Raw genomic sequence first — 21,863 nt, forward strand, 5'->3', positions numbered from 1 at the left:
AGCACACAGTGTAATCATCACCAGAGACTGGAGACAATGCTGTGACTCTGGATCAAGGGTCTGAGATATTTGGCTTTGAGTCGAAGCCAAGAAGAAGAAACTGTGCATTTGGCAGGGGGAAACGATCAGGCAACGGGGAGAGGTGTACCAACAGCCTTCTCTGTAAACAAACAGCAACCTCGGAGCCAGGACCCCACAGAGCCTGCGAGATCAGGCGAGAAGCATGCCCTGTGCATTTGCTTAGGAGGTCAGACAGGTCCAAGTACTCAGGAGGAAGGGAGTTCATGTTATAAGGCTGATGAACTAAGGCTCAGAAGGTTTAAGTTCAACTCTCAAATTCAGTTGTGAGCTTCCTGTGTGACCCTGAGAAAAATGATTGCCGTTCCTCAGTTTCCTTTCTATTAAACTATCCCCACTGTCAAAGAAAAAGCTGTCACTGCATTTTCAGGCAGTATTTAGCACAAAACGGCACAATTTTAGACACACCCCAGGAGAATGCTGGAGTTGCTGAAAGTGAACAAGAAATGCAAGAGAGTCTGGATGTCACTTTTATGGTGAAACTTAGCTAACAGTTGTGAGTTTTCTTTCACAAAATGGTAAGAGGTTTGAAATAGTAAAATTTAAAAACTCAAATCACATAAAGCAGGCTTAAGAGGTTAAATGTAAATATTTATCATGATCTTGAACTTTGGGCCATGTACACCTTGTGGATTTTATTCATCCAAGCATGCCAATCTCTTTTGAAATGCCTGAAATGGTGCAAATTCTCAAGCTGCATCACCCCTCTTTTTCCTACCGGAAACAGTTCAGCAAATTGTTGTTATTCCCATTCTTAACATATGTTTGTTTGCTCACTTGGCAGACACCAACCAACATGTTCATTTATTCAGCTTTTCACTTTGCACATACCATTGTTTCAACATACAGTGCTCTCAAAATCAGTAACTCAGGCTATATTTACACGCTAAATAAGGCTAAAAGCCTGTGTGAAAATCAGGTGAACCATCCTTCTAAATGCTGAGCAACAGCCCAGCCCAGCAACAGTCTTCTGGGGCAGTCTACATAGTAATAGAAAGTCAATGGGAAAGAGAAAGGTTCAGATGATGCTTCTTTTTCATTTCCCTGTGTTGGAGCAGTGCAAAGGCGGAGTGCTTCTGCTAGCGTTATTCAAACCATCCCTAACACAGAAAGCCCCAAAACAGACAGCTTGTTTTGCCATGTTCTCCTTTTGCAGGTTTCCCACACATTTCTAATACAAGTGGCTTCCACAAACCTGCCAGGTTCCTCTATTACACAAAGCAATACCAACACAGTGCTTTCATGTCCTGTGGAGAGGATAATTAGAGGTAAGATGCAAGCTGCCTATTTTCACGTATTTTTATCAATAATGTGATTTTGGTTGTAGCTTTAGTGCTGTGTGTTGTATTTTTATTTCAGAGAAAAGCTTGGAATGCTGTTATTCTGCACCCTAGGGTAAACAATTTGGATGGAGTCAGGATACACATTTCAGCTGAGAGCTTTGCACAGGAAAGGCTTTTATGTCCCTTACACTTACAAGTATGCTGAATTCAGCAAGGAAAGCTTTGGCAGGACAGTCTGGAGCACGCTCAGCAATAATATTATTTAGTCAGAAAACAGCTTGTGAACAATAATGCAACTTGGGATGCTCCTCCTCTGAGACAGAGTGAGCATGAAGAACATCAATTCACAACCACAGAAAGGGAGATGCAGCCAAGAAGAGAACAATGGCAGATCAAGGAACCAGGTGTCTCTCCTCTCCTCTTTCATATCACCTGAACTTGTCCGGGACAAAATCTAGCCTTGTTTAAGTAGAAGCAATACCTTCGGTCTTATTTGGATCTGCAGAACTTTATACCACAGCCTGCCCAAACAACATGAACTCCAACTCTCTACTAGACTGGTGAAAACAGCACCAGTTGTGAACAGCTGTTATTAATAACAGCAAAGTATGAACTGATGCTCACCTTGAACTCTGTCTGTACTTTATTGTACTACGACCTGAAGAGACTAAGAAGATTACCAGTTCTCAGATGTGGTAACCACTGCTTTGAAATTAGTCTTTCCAATTTACCATCAGAAAGGAGTACTTCCTAGCTAGCCTTCTTTCAGCCTCTCCTTGCTCTTGCAATGCAGAGCTCCTACACAACTTGGTATCCACTTCTGTGCACAGCTGGAATAAGATGACTAAGGTATAAGGTCAGTGAGAGATGAGAGAGGTGGACTGCAAGGGAGGACAAACAACCCAAGTTGTTAACCCAACAAGTTAGCTTCAAAGGAATTCCTTAACAATATTATCTTAATTTTGGAATTCCTCCAGAAGGAATCTCTCCTCAGGATTTCAAGAGATGGATGCCACCACACTTTCATAATTTCTTTCCTACTGTTTTACAGTTCTTTAGGTATATTAAGCGTGTTTTCTATTTCAATATATAAAATCCCAACATGTATCTGCCTTTTTCACTTTGATTTCTGGCTTGCGTAAATGTCTATTATACATCTTTCTACCAACATTACTTCATACAACAGCAAGTTGTAAAAATAACTGTAGCTTAGTAGTTAACATGCTACCTTCTGGGAGAGTAAGTAGAATTCAGATCAAGCATACTATTCAAGAAGAGAACACATTCTTTTTTATGTGAAAAGATCATGTAAAAAACATACTTGGCAATACCTGGGAGTGTGAGACTGTTAGTAAGAAAGAGGAGATGACAATGAACATACAAGAAAGAAGTAACTGTAGAAAGACATAAAAATAAAGTAAATGGGAATAAAAAGAGAGACAGGAAAAATAAAAGGGAAATGGGCAAGGTAAGCAAATATGATTAAGAACTGGAGGAGACACTGTCAATGTGCATGGGGAATGAGATCTACATGGTGCAAAACAAGCTCACTGGAAGTTTTCCCCTTGCCTTTTACAGCTTGGAGTGTGCTCCAGACGAGAACAGAAATTGATCAGCAGAATTCAGGGGAAACCCTCTCACTTTATCTAGTATCTCGTATACCAGTCTGTGTGCTAAGCTATCCATGAGATTGCAAATTCAGAGGCAGCCTAATAAATTTATTTTTGCTACACAGCTTTTGAAAATACAGTCTGCCTCAGCTAGGGTGTAGAGTCACTGCAGTGCCACTGTTTTGGCCACCTACTACAGCAAAAAGGTTTCAAGTGAAAAGATATGAGCACACTACTGAAGACAGGATGACTATAGTCCTCCTTGCCCATATTATTACATGGGGATGGTTTATAAACTCCTGAGGTCTGTGACAGAAAAATTACAAAGTCTGATTTTCTTGTTTTGGAATGGAGACACCCTTACCTTGCAGATACATTTCTTCTCCTTCTGTGAACATCTGGTTGCACCTGCTGCATCGTGCACAGCTTGGATGATAATGCTTGTCACCTGCCTGAACAAAAAATAAAAAGGGAAATGAGGGACCAACGTATTGCATTGCTTTGTGAACACTCATTTGCTGACAGGCCAGTGTCATTTTTCTTCTAGTTCAGCTGTTATGATACAACATTGCCTTTGTGATGTGACAACAGCTATGAGAATGCAAGATATGCCATACTGCTTGAGTTCAGAGGTTTATCTAGTCCAGTATCCTGTCCTCAACAGAGGCCAGCAGCGACTACTTGCGGTAAAACGCTGCAAGAAACAAGACAATACAGAAGAGCCTTTCCTCTTCACACGTTCCTATTCAGGTAGTCAGTGGTTTAAAGATTTTCTGGCTAGCAGCTACGTCACAATCTACCTATTCTCCATAGCCCAACACCTTTTTAAATCTCCATCTAACAGTCCAAGGCAATAAATGTGACACAGCAGCTCAATATTTGTGTAAACCCGCTGCCTCCTCATTTTGTCAAACAATATATATTTTCTCAGTCACGCCATTGTTATGTATGAATTTAGACAATGAACAACAGTTTTCAACCTGCCATTTCATTCCTTGGCCTTCTTCCTGACACTACTGATATGGGCATTAAGAGAGAGAGCTTTCTAGAGCCACTTCTGGGACCATTAACTTAATTCACAGGTGCCTGACTTCAGAAGCTACACTAGCACAGACAGCATAAGCTGAATTCGAACTACTGATGTAAAGACACCAAATACTCTAGATCCTGTTACACAAATCCAAATCCACTGAGCCATTCATTCTCTTAAATACACTGATACCCATAATAAACAAAGCTGATCAGATTTCAGGCCTATAAGGACAGGAAAAATCAAGGCACAGGTATTAATGTGATTTCTTCTCCTTAGGAGACCAAAGCATCCAATGTATTAACTTCCTTGCATCAGAAACTAAGCATGCAATGTCCACATCAGGCTTTTTTAATAAAAAAATTACTAATCCTAGAAAATGACCCTTAATAGTGACAAGTAATGAATTCTAAAAGTCTTTAAAATTGTATCTGTCTTTCCAAACATGTTAACCTCAAATTCTTTTTCACAAGTATTCCCTATCCACTGAGATGTTATATGCACGAAATATCTGTTTACTCTGTAGCTCACTTGTAAAATGCCATCAAATCCATTGATGGATGCATTATATTTCATTATACTTGAGATTGTAACATTACTAAATTCAACCTTTCCTTATGTCTATTGAGATGAACAACAACATATTTTTGGTTCACATTTGATATTCATTATACAGGCTTAGTATTTAAAAGTATTTATATGAGATGACGAAGTATATGGATTAAAGTACCTGATAACTACCAGACAACCAGATCCTCCACCCAGCCCTCCTACAGATAAAGAAACTTGCACCATTTATTTTTCATGTTCTCATTCGTTCCTGCCTTAGTAGTGTAGTACCTGCATTCGATTTTAGGGAACATTGGGTAAGGTAGAGACAGAGGTAGATTAACAGAGACAGTGGTGTTTGTGGACATGACTATTTACCTTTCATTATCACTAAGAACAATTCCTATCCAGGAATTTCAGCATACAAGGCCAGAGAAGAGGACTCACTGTGCTCTTAGTTTAGCCATACACTTGCTCTTCAGTTGAAAAAAACCTGTACTTCTCCTACTCAGATACTGCCTTTCCTCTTGATTCTTGCTCCTTAGAGGGCAGCATCCACCAAACTGGGAGACTAATGTGATTTAGTATTTTTTTGCACATCAGATTTAGACCTATCAGGCAAAAAAAGGTGCTCTGGTAAAACGGAGAAGGAAAGGTCACTACAAGGAAGAAAAGCTAATGAGGGAAGAAATACAGAATTGATGCTTGAGTTGCAGCACCAAAACCGATATTGAACTGAGAAGGAAAAACACAGTTAAGGCTCATTCTCTTTCTATCATTTTCATTATTGGCTGCCCTCTTCATCTCTGACTCTCTTTAGCAATTATTTAACCCCTGAGGTGTCCCATCAGTTCCATTCAAGACTGGAATTTAAGAAAAAGAAAATGCAGAAAGTCTGTATCTGAAATGCAACACTAGCATCAAGCCACAGCTATTCTGATCTTGAATGCAAAAGTAGAAAGAAGAGCTACTTGTGTGTGTGTGTGTGTATATATATATGCAGCTTAGTCCTGTGAGTATGGAACAGGGTTCAAAGGTAGGTCTCCAATTCAGACAGCTCAGCACTCAGCAGATGCCGACATCCTTTTCTTGCACTTTCTGCCTCATGCAAACAATACTGTACGTACAGAGGAACAACAATCTTCTCTGTGTTTGGCAAAATAAAAATCCCAACTTTTGGGCATTCCTAAAGTTCTTCAGCAGAATGGGGCCCACGGAGCTGCTTGTTACAAGTGATTTCAAATATATTCGGTTTAAAAGTGATGGCAAATCTGGTGTCCTGGGAACCACTCCCAGTTCATGAGATATAAAAAATTCCTAAGACAGCTGAATCACTGCCAGAAAGGATCTTCTCCAAACAGGAAGACAATAATTGAAACATAGATTTGCAATAATAAAAACAGGAATCTTTTCTGGGCTCTACCTGTCTCATCCAACTAATAATAATTCCTACCAAGCACCCTCACGCTCATCTAAGGCAATGTAGCTTTCAGAAGGGTAGGTAGGATCCAGCAGAGATACCTGTATTGTGAGAGGACCATGACATGCAGACAAAGAAAATCATGCATTCACACCTGTATGGTTTCAGCTTCTGTTCTTCCAGTCTGGCCTTTGAGGTGTAGTGGTTTTGGTTTTTTTTTAATGTTTTTGTGTATTTGTTTTTGTTTGTTTTTTATTTGGGAACAGGAAAGCCATATTGCACCAGTGTGAGCGATGATGAATGAACACCATGCCTCAGATAACACAAGCTTGCTAAGCGGAAGCGCTAACACATCCTGCACTAGAGAGGTTTTGGGGGACTTACCACAGTAGCTGCAGTTGCTGCTGAACACTTCCAAACCAGTTTCATGAGTTTTCTGCCTCAGTAACGTTTCTACAACTCAGGAGTCGAATCCTTCCTTCAGTGGGTATCCACTGGAAACCAATCTGCATCTCAACTAACTCAAGGCTAATCTTGCCATGCCTGGCTTGCCGTAATCATCTGAGAAAACACTACTAAATATCAGTCATTTACAATGTATTAGGAAAACCTTTTGGATCTACAAAGGGATGAAATATTCAAGCTTTTTAGAGATCCGGTCTTGCTCAGCTCTCAGTCTGCTAAACCCTCATTCCTTATGGCCAATATGCAGCTTATGCTCCCATGCTGTGGACTGTAAGGCTTGTATCTCAGTCCCGTTGGCTGTAACAAGTAGCGTTAATTCAGTGCACATTTGCGCTGAACATTCTTCAGGCAAGGTGCAAGAGGGTTAAAGTCACTTCCTTCCCACTATGCCTCGCTCTCCCCTTACCCCTTCTCAAGTTCACTTCATGTCCAGAAATCCCTTACAGTTAGCTTTGCTACACGAGGACTTCTCAAGCGGCATCTTGCACCTTGCCATAAGCAACAAACCACTTTCTTGTTCAAAATACAGCTATGCAGCCACTAGGTTTTGACCTATCATATTGCTTTTGATCCCTTCTGAATTATTTCAGCTTTACTCAAAGTCTTCAGGACAATACAAACCATCAAGAGCAAGCTGACCCATACCTTAGAGGACTGTCCCTAAACTAAGTTTGAGTAAGCTGAGTTAATTGCTGAAACTGTCTTGGTTTTGCTTAGATAGAAGTGCTAAAATCAACCGAAATAATTACTCATCATCACTCTTACTCTGCATACAAATTCTTAAATGGAATTGAATGAATCGACAGCAAAGTTTCGTGTCAAACGAAATATTAAACCTACATGTTACTGTCACTGCTTATAAATTCTTTGTTAAATCAGCTGGCACTTGCATTTGCAGTAGAAGCAAAGAATATCACTTATCAATTTATAACAATATACAATCTCTTCTGACTTTCAAATTTCTCTTCCACCTACACTGACAAATCTAAAATAGGTTCTCAGATTAAATCCCATTTGAACACAGTTAATAGAAAAATTCAGATTTAAAAAGTAGTAGTATATACTCATTTATCAAATACCTTCAGAGCCTTAAGAATTGCAGAAGGAAGGAACAATGGGCAAATGTATATTATAAGTGTCATTATAAATGTAAATAAATGGATGTTAATTTGAGTAGCTTTCCATGGTTCTGTAAGCCTCACTGATTCGCGGTTGACCAGCAATACATGAAGTCTATTTATTTTCTATGTATTATTAAATATATATACTACACACAATATGTACTTATTCATATTCATGTACAAAAATAAGTTTTAGCATTATTTTACATAGTACTAAGGTTCTATTTATTCTGGTAACTTCAAGACTTATACTAGAATCAAGTCTTTAGCAACACTGAGCTTCAGTTTCCCAATCTACAAAGAAGTTTAAATAACATCTAATGTCCTCCATAAAATATTTTGGAGAAACACTACCAAGGAAAACCATTACAGAAAGGTATTCCTCATGACCAGTCCTGAGAATAAAATCATGTAATCAGCTCTCCTCTAAGACTTACGAATGATGGTTGGAGGCTCAGCAGTCAGGATTCAAGGACAATGGACTACATACAGGGAGCTTGATGTGTATGTTATACAGAGGACCTGTCCCAAGTAACATTAGCAAAAGTACAAGCTCTATTATGTCTTATAACAATACCAAGACCTGTAATAACAGTTAATAATGAGACACCAGATTTTTCACAGATCACCTTTTCAGACTCAGCAACCATCAATTTTCAGCCTTCTTCCAGCATACTATTCTCTTAAATAACTTCAGTTGGAACATACAAATCTTCCTCAGCTGATTACACCATTCTGCAATGCCATTTTAAAAGCCACTGTGTACTGTTTACAGACAGCTTTGAAGGCTCACTCTAATGGAGGGGTAATAACCCTGGACAATTGTCCAGAACAGGAAGGATCCTGGAACACAGCCATTGTATTACACACCGTGTGCATGAAGCTTCAAGAGACCTCTTGCAGTTTAAAAGGTAAACAGAAAGGCTGGGGGGTTGGGAGTTGTTTGAAGCACCAGTTAAACACAATGCACGAGCTCCTGTACAACCCCTTCTCACGCCCATGATGCTCCAACTCTTCACAATGCGCACAACACATTTGCCTTCGCTTTAGCACAATACCTTTGGGGATCTCCTGAAGCCAAAAGTGTACTGGTACTCACAGGCATCACGGAAGGCAATGGTGGGTATCACAAGAATCATTCCAAGCCAGGAGCTACAAATACAGCTGTATCCAAGTTGATGTCACATGCCCCAGAAACCCCAGCATAAAAAGTACCTGTTTGAGCACACATACAGCTTTAACTCCAGGGTAATAGTACTTCAAAAGCCAAGGACTGTATTTTCCAAGTCTGTCCTGTCTGTCCCCACTTCCCACAAAACTTCTATTCTCTGAGTGATTGTAGAGCTGTAGTCTGATTAAATAAATGTTTTCCTCTTTGGTGAATGTGAGAGCTTAAGACTTCCTATTACTCATGCCTTCAGTTCTGTCCTTCCTTCCAGAACAACAGCGAACAAGAGCCAGAGAGAACAATAACAAGAATCCCGCTAGGAGAGCTCACATGCCAGTGGGTCTGGTAGAGGAAGAACTAATTACCAACAGACATTTCTGCTGGCCAAAGGACACAATTAAGTGCATATTTGTTGTGTTACATTTGCACAGCTGCACTCACTCACTGTCCATTCAAAGATATCTTAGCAATCACCTGAAAAAACCTATTAAACATGTAGAAAGCTTTACTTTTCTAATACTATTTAAATGCCACAAAACCTGCTATGTAGTTTTAAGACTACATTTAAGAGTAAAAGCCCCCACCCTTTTTCCTTTTTTTTAAATTTTTTATGAACAGGTGTAATGGGCCCATTTGATGGACAAACCTAATCAAATATTTAGTTCTATTTAGACTCTGAGGACAATGACCTGATTTCTTAACTCCCTTAAAGAACTAAGGTGAAGCACAAAGAATAATTCATCTTTTAAACCCCTTAAGGAATGTCATGAATTATAAAACAGGAACTGTGGCAGGAGCCTACCATTTTCCAGTGAAGCTTTATTTTAATTACTTGCAAAGGTCACAGAACCTTCAACCCTGTTTGATGTTTGGTATAACATCAAATTGCATTGTTTCCTTCTCTGCAGGCTTCTGTGATCTCATGGGCAGCTGGAACAGCACAAACACTATGAGGACCAAAATTTGCCTTTAATAACATCCTGATCCAAACTGTCCACTCATTTTTCCCAGGCTCTTATCTGCTTAGTAAGCCACTACAAAGATCTGTGCTCATATACAAAACTAAAAGTGCAGCTTCTTTGCTTCCAAAGAACTTCAGAATCTACCATAATTTTCTCTGTTATTACCAAAGGAAGGAAAGTGTAATACAATTTAAATGTTGAAAAAATTCTAGCCAAATAAATCCTTGTTTGATATTTATCTTTAAAAATAGGACCTTCTAAAACTGTTTTTAACACTACTGTCACAACATCCCAATAGAAACAGCTCTCAGCAAAGTCTCTGCTTCTGTTCAACCTGGGACAGGATGGAGCAGCGGGAAGCAGAGCTCACACTGCCAGTTCCCAGGCTGATGGGGCTGCAAGACACAAGACACCACACCAGGGGACAGTGGGAAATGGAGCGTGAGGCTGTGACTGTAAATCTGAGTGACAACACGCATGCAAGAGACATGGAAGACCCTCAGAGCCTTCCATCGCTTGCTGTGCTGCCTTAGGTAAGCCAAAACTGCAGCTGTCCTGCTGCTATGAACACTTGCACTGTTAATTCATGCCTGGTTTCTGATTTTTGTACAAAAATACTTCCCAGCATCCCAAAAGTGACTGCCGATGTCATGCTAGTATATTCCTTAACAGACGGACTATGATAAACCTTGTAACGTACTAGTGTTAATTCCATCAACAATATTGTTATACTCATCAGTTGCTGCTAATAGCAATGCAATTATTAGCTGCTTGGAATGTAATTTTTCCTTATAGCAAAGATGTGAATAATGATTCAGGCTAAATCCCCAGTTGTGTAACTGTACCTATTGCTATGTACAGGACCAAAACTATGAACTTACATTACCTACACAGTGAACAGCAGGAGGCTGGTACTATAAAGAAGGTAATTCCAGCCAACTAAGAAATGTAGCCACAGTAGCCCAACGTGGCTGGTTAGAATAGTCTGGGTGGTATGGAAGAGCAAAGCAATAGCAGACACGGCTTTGTGGCCTATTGCCAGCATTTCAACATCATCTCTGTTAGGATCCTGGGTTACGTTTATGCACAGAGAAACTTAATCCCAGTTACTGAACGTGTAGTTAATAAGAGACAATCCAGAGGAAATATATGTCCTAGATTTTATTAAGATAATGCATACATGTTGCAAAAAAGGAAGGTTAACCATTGAATGCATGCAGCGTTTTCTTTAGGTGCACGTTCCGTTTTGTAGTGAGGAGGTAAGCGAATCGACATAATTTTCTACCTCGTTTCATTCTAATCTAATTAACCATACAAATCTGTGAATTCACTGCCTTCATTACCCTTATATTAGGTGCATATGAAGGTAAAATCCAGCATGTGCCGTTCAATTTTTTTTAGACCATGTTTATTGCACAGATTTTTATTTTTTTAATTCTGAACTTCTCAACAGCAAGCACTTGTCAAGGCCTGATACAAAACCCTCCTCTGTTTCTTAACAATGGTGGAACAGGTCCAGTTCATAGTGCAGGTGTGAACTTCCTACATCTTCTGTAATCTTTAGGCTTCACACAACATTAGAGAACTAAATATTCCCTTATCTTGTATGCATTTTGTCCAGCAAGGATTTTTGACATGAAAAGATACTTCACCTAAAAGACCTGATTACAGTCACGTTCACATTGTTGGATTAGTTTGGAATCAGAATCAACCAGCAAAGCTACTTTACAGTAACTTCACCATAGTGCCAAGGGCCTTTTCAAACAGCCTAATGCTAGCATAACTGTAAGTTTGTCTCAACCAGCCAGCAAAACACCTCTACTGACTACCAAGACTGTTGTGTAGCTCTGCTGAGCTGTACAGTTGAGTGATCAGCCTCTGCAGCAAGGCAAGAATGCCATTCCAGCCACAGCTTGCAGTGTAAGCAAAGCCCCTATAGCTTGGTTTGCTGCTAGGTGTTAGTTATACAGCACAAACCAAGGGACAGTATGGAGTCTTGTGAATCACAGAATCATTAAGGTTGGAAAAGACCTTTAAGATCATCGAGTCCAACCATTAATCCAACACCACCATGCCCACTAAACCATGTCCCAAAGTGCCACATCCACTTGTTTTTTGAACACTTCCATAGATGGTGACTCCACCAACTCCCTGGGCAGCCTGTTCCAATGTTTGACCACTGCCTCAAGTAAAGAAATTTTTCCTAATATCCAGTCTAAGCCTCCCCTGGTGCAACTTGAGGCCATTTCCTCTCGTCCGATCGCTGGTTACTTGGGAGAAGAGACCAACACCCACCTCACCACAGCCCCTTTTCAGGTAGTTGTAGAGAGCGATAAGGTCTCCCCTCAGCCTCCTCTTCTCCACACTGAACAACCCCAGTTCCCTCAGCCTCTCCTCATCAGACTTGTGCTCCAGACCCCTCACCAGCTTCGTTGCCCTTCTCTGGACACACTCGAGCACCTCAACATCCTTCTTGTGGTGAGGGGCCCAAAACTGAACACAGGATTCGAGGTGCGGCCTCACCAGTGCCAAGTACAGGGGCACGATCACGTCCCAACTCCTGCTGGCCACACTATTTCTGATACAGGCCAGGACGCTGTTGGCCTTCTTGGCCACCTGGGCACACTCCTGGCTCATGTTCAGAATGGATTATGTACTGGATGCAACCTTTCGTAACACCAGCAGTCTCCCACTTTCCAAGTCATCTTGATGTTTTCTTCTGTTAGGTGGTAACAGGATCACTGAGTTATCAGGAATATGTGAGTTCAAGAGTGAAACACAACCACATTTCTCCTTTTATCTCTCTGCATGAAGTGACTGTTAGTCCCTCAACCTGTCCCTCTGGCTGAACTTCTAATAAAAGAACGTGATGTATATGCATTAGCAGATTATGTTAACTGAAGTTGTATTTGCAGTGCTGCAACGGTATCTCCAAAACAATGGGAAGTATGATAGAAGACTGAGATATTATTAGTTTATTTATTAGAAACAACTGTCTCAACCTGTAGAACTATAGCTGACTTCAACCTGCTGAAATTTAGTGAGAAAAGTCAGTAACAAACCTCTTTTGTATCTTAAAAAACCAGAATCATTTCACAAATCAGAAAGTCTTGCACCTGACAGCAGATAATAAATATCACCATATCATAAAAAGGATATTTGCAATTCCAATAATTAGCAATTATTGCCATTCTGATCATGATTTGATTGCATTTACACAGACAGAAATAAAGAACAGTGTTATATGTGCATACATATATATGTGCATATGGAATTTTAAAGGAACATACATATTCCTAGATAATTTTAAGACATCCTACTGAATGTCCCAAATTCTCTATTCTAAAATAGAAACAAAAAAGTTATCATAGTCCATATGCTTGATGCACAGAAAAATCATAGGAACGGAGATACTATTAACAACAACAAAAAAGGCAATTAGAAACCATTAAGTTAGAAACAAAGATAACTGATAAGAAAGCTAACATTACAAAAAAAATAACTATGGACAATATGTTTAAAGACAATAAGAGTCTTTACTAAAGCATGATGGGAGGAGGAAAAAAAAAAATCACAGATCAGGCAAAGATCCCTTGTGAGCTATAGATGAAAAATGATAAAAGATGACACAGAAAAGGCAGGAATTCAGGAGTTGTATCTTTCTGGTTTGTATTTGACAATGCTGAAAGACATATTTTTTCCTGTTTGATACTGTTCATTGAGCAAGAGTTATTTAAATAGTGTTTGCCATGGGTCAACATTTACGTATTGGGAGACCTGAATAATTTGTACTCAAGAGTCTTAAAAAAACTATAGCTTATAGACAGTTCTCTGACAGATGGATGTGTTAGCAGGGGAGGCTCTGCTGAGCCAGATACCTCAGAGATTACTTCCTTCTACCCGCAGCATGAGGTACCTCTAATACTGGACATAACAAGAATATAAAACCTTTCCTGGTAAATCTGCTGACGACTCAAAGACAATGCTTGTTTAAGCTATCTAGACCCAACAAGTACGTTTTAATAGTCTAATGTAATATAAAATGTCTGCAAATCAAGAAAGCAGGGCCCTGTGAGATAGAGGGCCATGTTGTGGGCAACGGCAATTGAGGGAGGCAGTTTGAGGACATCATTCAGAGAGAGGCTTCAGAGATGACTAGCTTACAGTGGACAGGTGATTAAAAGCAAAGAAAGGAGATAATAGCAGAAAAGAGCATCAGCTTTTCAATCCCATTGAAAAAACTATGACAACATCAAAAAGCTGAAGACAGACTTCAAAATAACTTACCTTCAAAATAAGATGAAGTTTCTAAGACGTAAAGGTAATTTAAAGCAGCAAGAGGGAAAATTTGTGTTCTTATAATCACTCTGCAGGTTAATTGCCCAAAGGATAAGTTTTCACTTGTTTTCTAGAAAAGCTCTATGATTTTGAAAAGAGAAGGTCAAGCAAGATGATTTTACAGTCCCTCTGACCTTAAAACCCATTCCAAAGGGCTTTACATAGAGAGAAACTTTTACACATGCATCAGGCTGCTCCTAGGGAGCACAGGTCTGTAGCAAAAGAGCAGAATATTTAAAGCCAGAGTCTAAGGTTATACTGGTAAAATTTCCAATAGAGTTGAATCAATTCACACTGAAAAAATTACAGAAAGCTGTCTTGGTTAAGTAGCAAAATTCCTGGAATAGCAGGAGCTTTGCTGTTAGGATGGAGCTTTTGTTGATGTGGCTTGTGGTTCAGAGAGACAATTCAAGTGCAACACCAGGAGAAGTTATGGGGTTGGGTGTGCTGCATCAGCACCAGAATTGCTACTGACCCGGAGACCCCAGCACTGAGACAGGGCTCTATTGTATGGGTAAGGTTGAGAAAACAGGTCAGTATGGCACTAGGCAAAACTCATGTTAACCCACTCAGTAGGCAAGTGCAAACCACTTCCTATTGACGAAGCAAGCGAGAGCTTTGACGATTAAGCAACTCACCTTGGATCAAAATTAATGCTTGCAGCAGAGCCAAGGAGAGAAATATTCTCAGACTCCCAGCCCTGCCAGACCTCCATGTAGCACACCACCAGATCCAAACAACTCTAGCTGATTTTCTTGTTCATCTAACAAAAAACTTTCCAGTTTTCTGTCAGAAGACTGTTTCAGGAACTGTGCAACCTTTGGCATGTGATTTAGCAAAGCCTGGTCTCCATTCTGTCGTCTGCATTCAGTTCACAGGGAGTGTCCCAAGAACAACAGAAAAATAAAGGTTGTGAAGGCCAGAGGAGGGGGGAAAGAAACTAAACATGAGGTCATGCACAGTACATCCGTAGAATATAACCAGAGAATATAAAACAAAGGTAGACTGTAAGAAACAAAGTAGACATGAGGCCCTCATGTCTAGAGGTAGATTGGTAGACTCAAGATTGTTCTAACAGGAAAACATGTTAGGAGTAAACTGAGCAGGGAACTACTCTGATCCATTAATGCTTTAAAAAGTCTAAAGAACGGGTTTTGTCCTTGATTAACTGTGATGCTACCTGCTACCTTTGGAATTCTCTTCCAGCAAAAGGTCACAACAAGTAACAGATTACAATCTAGGGAAGGGACAGATTTTCTTCAAATATTTTTCTTCCTAGGCCCATTGCTCTTAACTCAAGAGTCACCCATATATAATCATGAGCCTGCATCCAGACATTTCTCAGGAATCCTCATTTTGTAATTCTGGCCAAAGTGTTTACGTTATACTAAATTTAAATTTGAAATTATCAAAGGACATCAAGGTAACCAGTGGATAGTTAGTGCAGACAAACAGTTGTCCCTTTTTCAAATAGAACAACTTTGAATAATTGTCAGAACACAAACATGTACTCTGCTAAAAGCAGAGCCTTTTATTTTTGGCAGAAGTCCTTTTTTTTTTTGTCCTATTTGCCAGTTTTCTCACTGCTGATACATGTGATTTCCAATTATAGATGCAAAACTATGCAAGCATACTTTTGAATCCTAGCTGACATGAACATTCCATCCGAGTATGTTTGTCAGAGCCAATACACAGGGATTTTCTTGTCTTCTACCGTGTTTTCTTCAGCTCCCTATAAAATCGAGATTTCTGGTTACCGCAGGAAAACTATTCCAACAAAATAACCATATTACTATGGTAATGAACAGGAAGGAGATTACGGACAGGAAGCAGAAAGGGATACCTAGCATCATTTGCGGCCATTCAGTTTTCAACCGAGTACAGCTTGGTAGTACAACTACTCAACAGCAGTAGTTCAAGGGTGCTGCTGAGATAAGTCTGCTTAAAGATTTTTAATGCCTCAGTTCTTACTCTTCTCATTGCTAGGAAAAAACTGCCAGCCGAGACTAAGGGCTTTACAGAATTCAAAGCAACAGCTGAACCATCTGTATACATAACAAATGTATCTCTCCAAATCCGACATGTAAAAGTCAGTTTGTTAACGTTTTAACTCATACTGAAATGATTTTTGATGCTCATTTCAGAGACCTTTGCAAAACCACAAAACATCCCATTTCACACACCTTAAATGCGAGAGTATCTGTGAAAAGGTGCATGTCTTGCTGTGTGCTATTTTTCCTTCTTACAAAGAAAAAGGCTTGTAACAAATGTCATACATCCCAGATATCTATCCAAACAACTATTAACCTGTATGATCGTCTAATGTAGCAAGAGCATGTAATTAAAATCTACCAATTTTGTGCTCCAGGTGGTCATTTCAAACATTTAATCACCCATAAAATACTCATGTGTATCGTATTTCTTTATCTGTAAAGCACCTGCTCAGTAAAGACAGGTGTTAATTCTGTGGACTTCAAAGTCCCTAGAGATTCCAGACATATCTTTTGTTTTTGTTTTTCTTGCCCGCCCCAGAAAGCACCCTGAGCAAGCAGGCCAAGGAGAGAGGGGACTGAGTCCTCACAGAGTGAACATTAAGCACAATACCTGGATGGAGGCTGTTACAAACAGGGGACAGGCAGAGACTTGCCCCAACAGGCTCTTCTCCAGTTCTCAGTTTCAAACATGTTATTGCTTCATTCTTCCCAACAATTACTTTTTATGGGGGACAGGTCTAAGTCCTACCCTGCTCTTCAAGAAGTCAGTAGCAAACTCTCCACTGACAGGAGGACTTAAAGCAGGACTTAGAAATGAAAGATCACAATCCTGCAAAAAAATATTTCACCATTTAATCCATTTTTCATTGTGATTTCAGTCGAGAAGAAACAAAAAGTTGAAATAATTTCATATTGCTACAGAGTGCCTCACATTCCCCTGTCACTACATCCCAGGTGACAGTGAGACCGTGACACTGGAGGAAGTTTTCTTTTCAGTGTAAGTACTTTGGTGCAGGGATCATTACTAATTTTATATCCCCATTGCGGGTGACTGTGGCAGGCAGCATTAGCATAATGCAAAGATGAACAGAACAAGCAATGGGAGCTACACAACAAAAATAAGAGTATTATGTTTTCCTGAAAGCAGACTGCTCCAAGAGGAGAACAAGATGTGTTCTGCAGTGACAGCCATGCAACTGAATTCTTAATACAGCTATGCAACAAGAAAAATAAAGTCATCCAGATAAGTTACTCTTCTACTAAAAACAGGTATGTGTTATGTGCACCTCTAAGACATGAAAAAGCTACTTGTTTTAAGTACCTATTGTGTGTTACTGGAATACATGCAATGGCTATGTATCACAAAAGCTGCTGTTGGTGGCAAGAAAGTTTACACTAATACAAATGTCTCTACTGACATGTCATTCTGAAGTATTTTGATCAGTCTGCTAACGTTTTTCAATGATATTTAGTGCAAGAGAATATTTACTAAATGAAAAAGGTAAAAGCTAGAGATGTTGGGCTAGGAAATACAGATCCTAATCAGCAACACCGTACTCACGAAAGCAATTTATACAGATAAACCATATTTTTATAAGCATCTGCAAGATTTCACAAATCCCTTTGTGGCAATAAGGAAGCTTTAATTAGTTATTTTTTCAAATTACTTGTTACAACTTGCTCTTCTTATTCACCATCCCTACATCCTCTTAACATTCCTCCCCTGCCTATTGATGTTCAAATTGACTGAAGGATGTTTTCCAAACCACTGCTGAGAAGTTAATGCCTTGTGATTATGCTGCCATAGCAACTGAACTTCTGTTACGGCTCTGTCAACTTCAGATACTCTTTTGTCATCTTTACGTGCCAGGTCTTTCCCAACTACAGAGATCTCTCTTGCCAAATTCAGTCTTTTGAGATTTGAGATAAATAAAATCACCAAAATCCTGTTAGAAACATTTTTACATGAAGCAATTTACATCATTTTTCTGGAAGCATATTTATTCTAGATTTTTGACCCCGTGCATGATATAGTGTTCTACGCAATTACATCTAGCAGATTTTTCATCAGGGAAGGGTAGTCTAAATTAAGTTAAAACTATGCTACTACTCAGCTACATGGACAACCTGAATCATTAACCCATATCCCGAGTTATTATTAAATTTTTCATTTCCCCTTTTTTATGCAAACCCACCCCACATTAGGAAAAAAAAAAATCAGCATCCTATGTTAACTGATAAAACACCTTTCTCAGCAAAAAGGCAGGGAAACTGGAAACAAACTCTAACCTTATTTCTATATCTCAGAATAAAAATCTCCAGAATTGATCAAAAGAGCCAAACTATATTAAGAATTACTGGAGATAAAGAATCGTATTGTTCCTCCATACATCAGCAATCAGTTGCAATTGGAAACAGCCCAAGCTCTGTGCCATTCCTAGCAGCTTAGAAACAAGTGAGCTGTACTCCCGTTATCTAAGCCTCAGAATTACACACAGCCTTTTAATAAAATCCTTCTGGTGCACAGGAACCCGAGTACAAGTGCCCTATTAAGCTACCACTAGCAAGCTATTCAGTCACATCACAAAGTTGTACCTTCCTCTCCCCCCCCAAAGCAAGCCACAACCCCTTCCAGTTCAGATCTGGTTTCGCAGGAAGGGGTTTACCTTCCGATAATAATTCTTCAGTCTAAGCCCATTCCCTCCGCAGCCCGGCGGGCAGGCTCCCTGCACCTCCGTTCAAACTTGGAGCGCTCCCCGAGGCAACGTGCGGACGGCTTATGTTCTCGCCGCCCCAGCCGAGAGTGCAGTGCCCGTGACCGGCCCCAGCCCCGAGCCTCACTCCTCCTCTGCTCGCGCACTCTCCTGCACACACCCACCAAAGCAAGCAAATAATCCTCCCTGCACATTAAACCCACTCCGGCGGTAACTTGGCCAACCCATTCTCAAAAAGGAAAAGAGGGAAGAATATCGGCCCAGCAGGGGCAGGACCGTTTCTTATCACTTGTGTGTCACTATTTGACTCGGAACTTTTCCCCTGGGGAGAGGCATCTGCTGAGTATGAAATCAGCGCTCCCTTTCTCTGGAAGTTATTAAATATTACTTTCATGGCTTCTGAAGAATATATACAGCCTCCTGGGTGTTTATCTAGTTTTGTCAGAAACACTTAGTTACACTGAGATTGTATTCTAGTCCAGTTCAGATTAATGCAGGCAGAGTGCTGGGGCCACTTCTCACTCTAGCACGTGCATCCCTGTACCCTGTTTGCAGGTTCTGGGTGAGATGATGCTTCAGCCACACTCTGTGAACACCTGATGAATTTACAGTGGGCCCTGTGCACTGACCCTATTTGACCTCTCAACAGGTATTTTCCATAATCAAAATAGCCCAGTGGTCTGCGGCATATACTTGTCTAAGAGGGCAAATGATGGCAGCATGTGCTTCTGCTTTTTCTTATCATTTACCTGAGACAGTTATCTACTATAGTTCTGTGACATTCAGGCAACATGTTCGTGTTTTCCCATTTATTGTAACAGCAGTAAAATTAAAGACAAACAAGGCAAATCAAAGCACTAACAAAGCATGCACTAGATTCCACTGCTGCTTCTCTTTTGCTGGGTAACCTTTTCCCCTGTATTTTTACGGTATGTGAAGATGACAATGATGACTAAGTGATACTGGTTGAGAGCAAAGTCTCTTCCAACACTAAATGACACCCAAACCAGTAGATGACTAGTGCTATGAAAACAGAATGCTAATACATTCTTCAGAGATATTATTTTATCACAACTTTAACGTACCACCAAAACCAAACCCTTTTGGATCCATCATATCATCAGTCCGTGTTCAATTCACCAATTGCTTCATTTATAAAAGTGTTTAAAATTCTACATCAGCTCAACCTGTATTACCAGTACACGTTGCATCATTAAAATCCAGTAAATGACACATTTTGAGATACTTCCTGCATAACTACTATGAAAACAGCCTTGCTAAATATTTCATTCAGCAGAAGAATATATGCTAGCCTTTCATTTAATGTTTCCGAATGGAACTGAAATAAATTTATTTGTTTTAAGAGATTCTCTACATGGTTCCCCAATCTAGAAAACATACTGTTTTAAGAACACAGGACCAGATGCATGAATGTACTGAAGTACCTAACTAAACTCTGTACTGCATGGGTCTTTGCAGAGAAGGGTTATGTCTTTACCTGAGCTATAAGCCTAAATCTCCTTAAAATAAATTACTTAAACATGTAGGCTGCTGAGTTTCCCTGAAAGCCAATCAACTGAAGCATCTGAATACTAATACGCACACGAGCAAAAGTTGCTTGCAACTTTAAGTGTTGGCAGAAGGCACATCCTTTGACAACATAAACAGGCATTGTTCCAAGAAATCATTTACAGCTTGTATGTGAACCAGCGATGTTGCTACTGTCATTCATATATTTATTTATTTACATGTAAACAGTCAGCAGAAACTTCTCTGAACCCCTCACAGCGCAGGTTTCTATATCTAGCTCTGAAAACAATACTTGAAGACACTTACGGGCTCCTCTGGTTCACATTCTTTGCCTCTTACGTATGGATACAGTTTCCTTACACAATCATAGCAGCTTTCATCTCGTTTTTTTCTCCCCATAATTACTGTTATTTATTTCTAACTTCAGAAGTCAAGGTGTCTCAGAATTGATATCTGAGTTCGTTGCAGTACAGATGACACATCTTAAAATTCTGGCACATTAAAGTAACAGTATCTGCAAGTATGAAGCCTCCTTCACATTAAATACTGCATCTTAAATTACTATTCCTCTTTAAAATCAGGGGAATCTCAGCATAAATTACAACATCAAAAACACATTTAGAACTTGACCTTGCAGGCTGAAGTCAAGGGAGCCTTCTGGTCTCCTGGCATTTCTCCTCTCAGGTCCGTCTGTTAAAATGGCGTTATGCCACTGCCTACAAGGTGGGGTGCAAGTTTCAGCAGCACACAGGAAACAAACACAGGGCAGGCAGCAGCCCATCAGAACAGGAACTATGCACTGCCAGGAGAAATCATACACTGGCTTTTTATTTGCAAATGAATATTAAGCAAGTAGTGTTATAAAAATAAATGGGTGGAATAGCAAGATGGTTGAGGGGTTTGACAGTAGATAGATACATCTCAATCTCTAGATCATGAGATCAAATCCTGTTCATATCAGTAACAGCCAAAAAAAAGTGAAAATCTTTAAGATGTGAATCTTATTCTCAGGCTTTCTGTATGATTTAACGCATATTATCCACCTGTTTCTGCCCTGATGTCTTCTTTCTGCAGAACTAAAAGAATACTACTAAGAAGTTTTGTTAGACATTTTGGATAAGCAGAGATGAATTACATGGATATAGGTAGGTCATTCTGAGTACCATTCTCTCAAGTCAATGGAAAGCTTCTCATTGATTTAACATTTTGAATTAAGCCCTGGAGGAATAGTTATACTGTGTATGATAACCACATTAGAAAAAAAATATTTAGGCCAGCATCTTTCAAACAGCTAAATGTGTGCTGAAGATTACTTAGATTTGTGGAGTTACACGTCTACACAGAAATTTGCAGGATTAGGATCAGATGGGCATCTTCCAATAGGCAAGCCTTGAAGCCATGGAAACAACAGCTTAGTGGAAAGTTTATATGAAAGTCCTCACTCTCACTGTTATTGCCTGATAAAAATGGTTTTTGCCAGAGTTAGTGGGAAGTTAGTAATTTTTCATAAATTAAGATTCCTTTCTGCTGGAGAAACCCAAGGAAGAACACTGATCTCTGTTGCCTGGACGACATTATCCTGAAATATTCAAGTTTTAAAG

At 39.8% G+C, this 21,863-nt stretch overlaps 1 protein-coding gene across 1 annotated transcript in view; it reads right to left on the bottom strand.

Moving 5' to 3' along the window:
- Positions 1–21,863, bottom strand: part of ABLIM1 (actin binding LIM protein 1) — a gene marked incomplete at its 5' end in the record, with an annotated part of 106,177 nt that overhangs the window by 46,354 nt on the left and 37,960 nt on the right. Inside the window, one exon of the mRNA XM_010293287.1 lies at positions 3,336–3,423. Coding sequence (XP_010291589.1) covers positions 3,336–3,423 — 88 coding nt within the window. The remainder of the gene's footprint in view (positions 1–3,335; positions 3,424–21,863) is intronic.

The sequence above is a fragment of the Phaethon lepturus genome, unplaced genomic scaffold (assembly GCF_000687285.1).
Source record: "Phaethon lepturus isolate BGI_N335 unplaced genomic scaffold, ASM68728v1 scaffold43228, whole genome shotgun sequence".
NCBI classification, from domain to species: Eukaryota; Metazoa; Chordata; class Aves; order Phaethontiformes; family Phaethontidae; genus Phaethon; species Phaethon lepturus.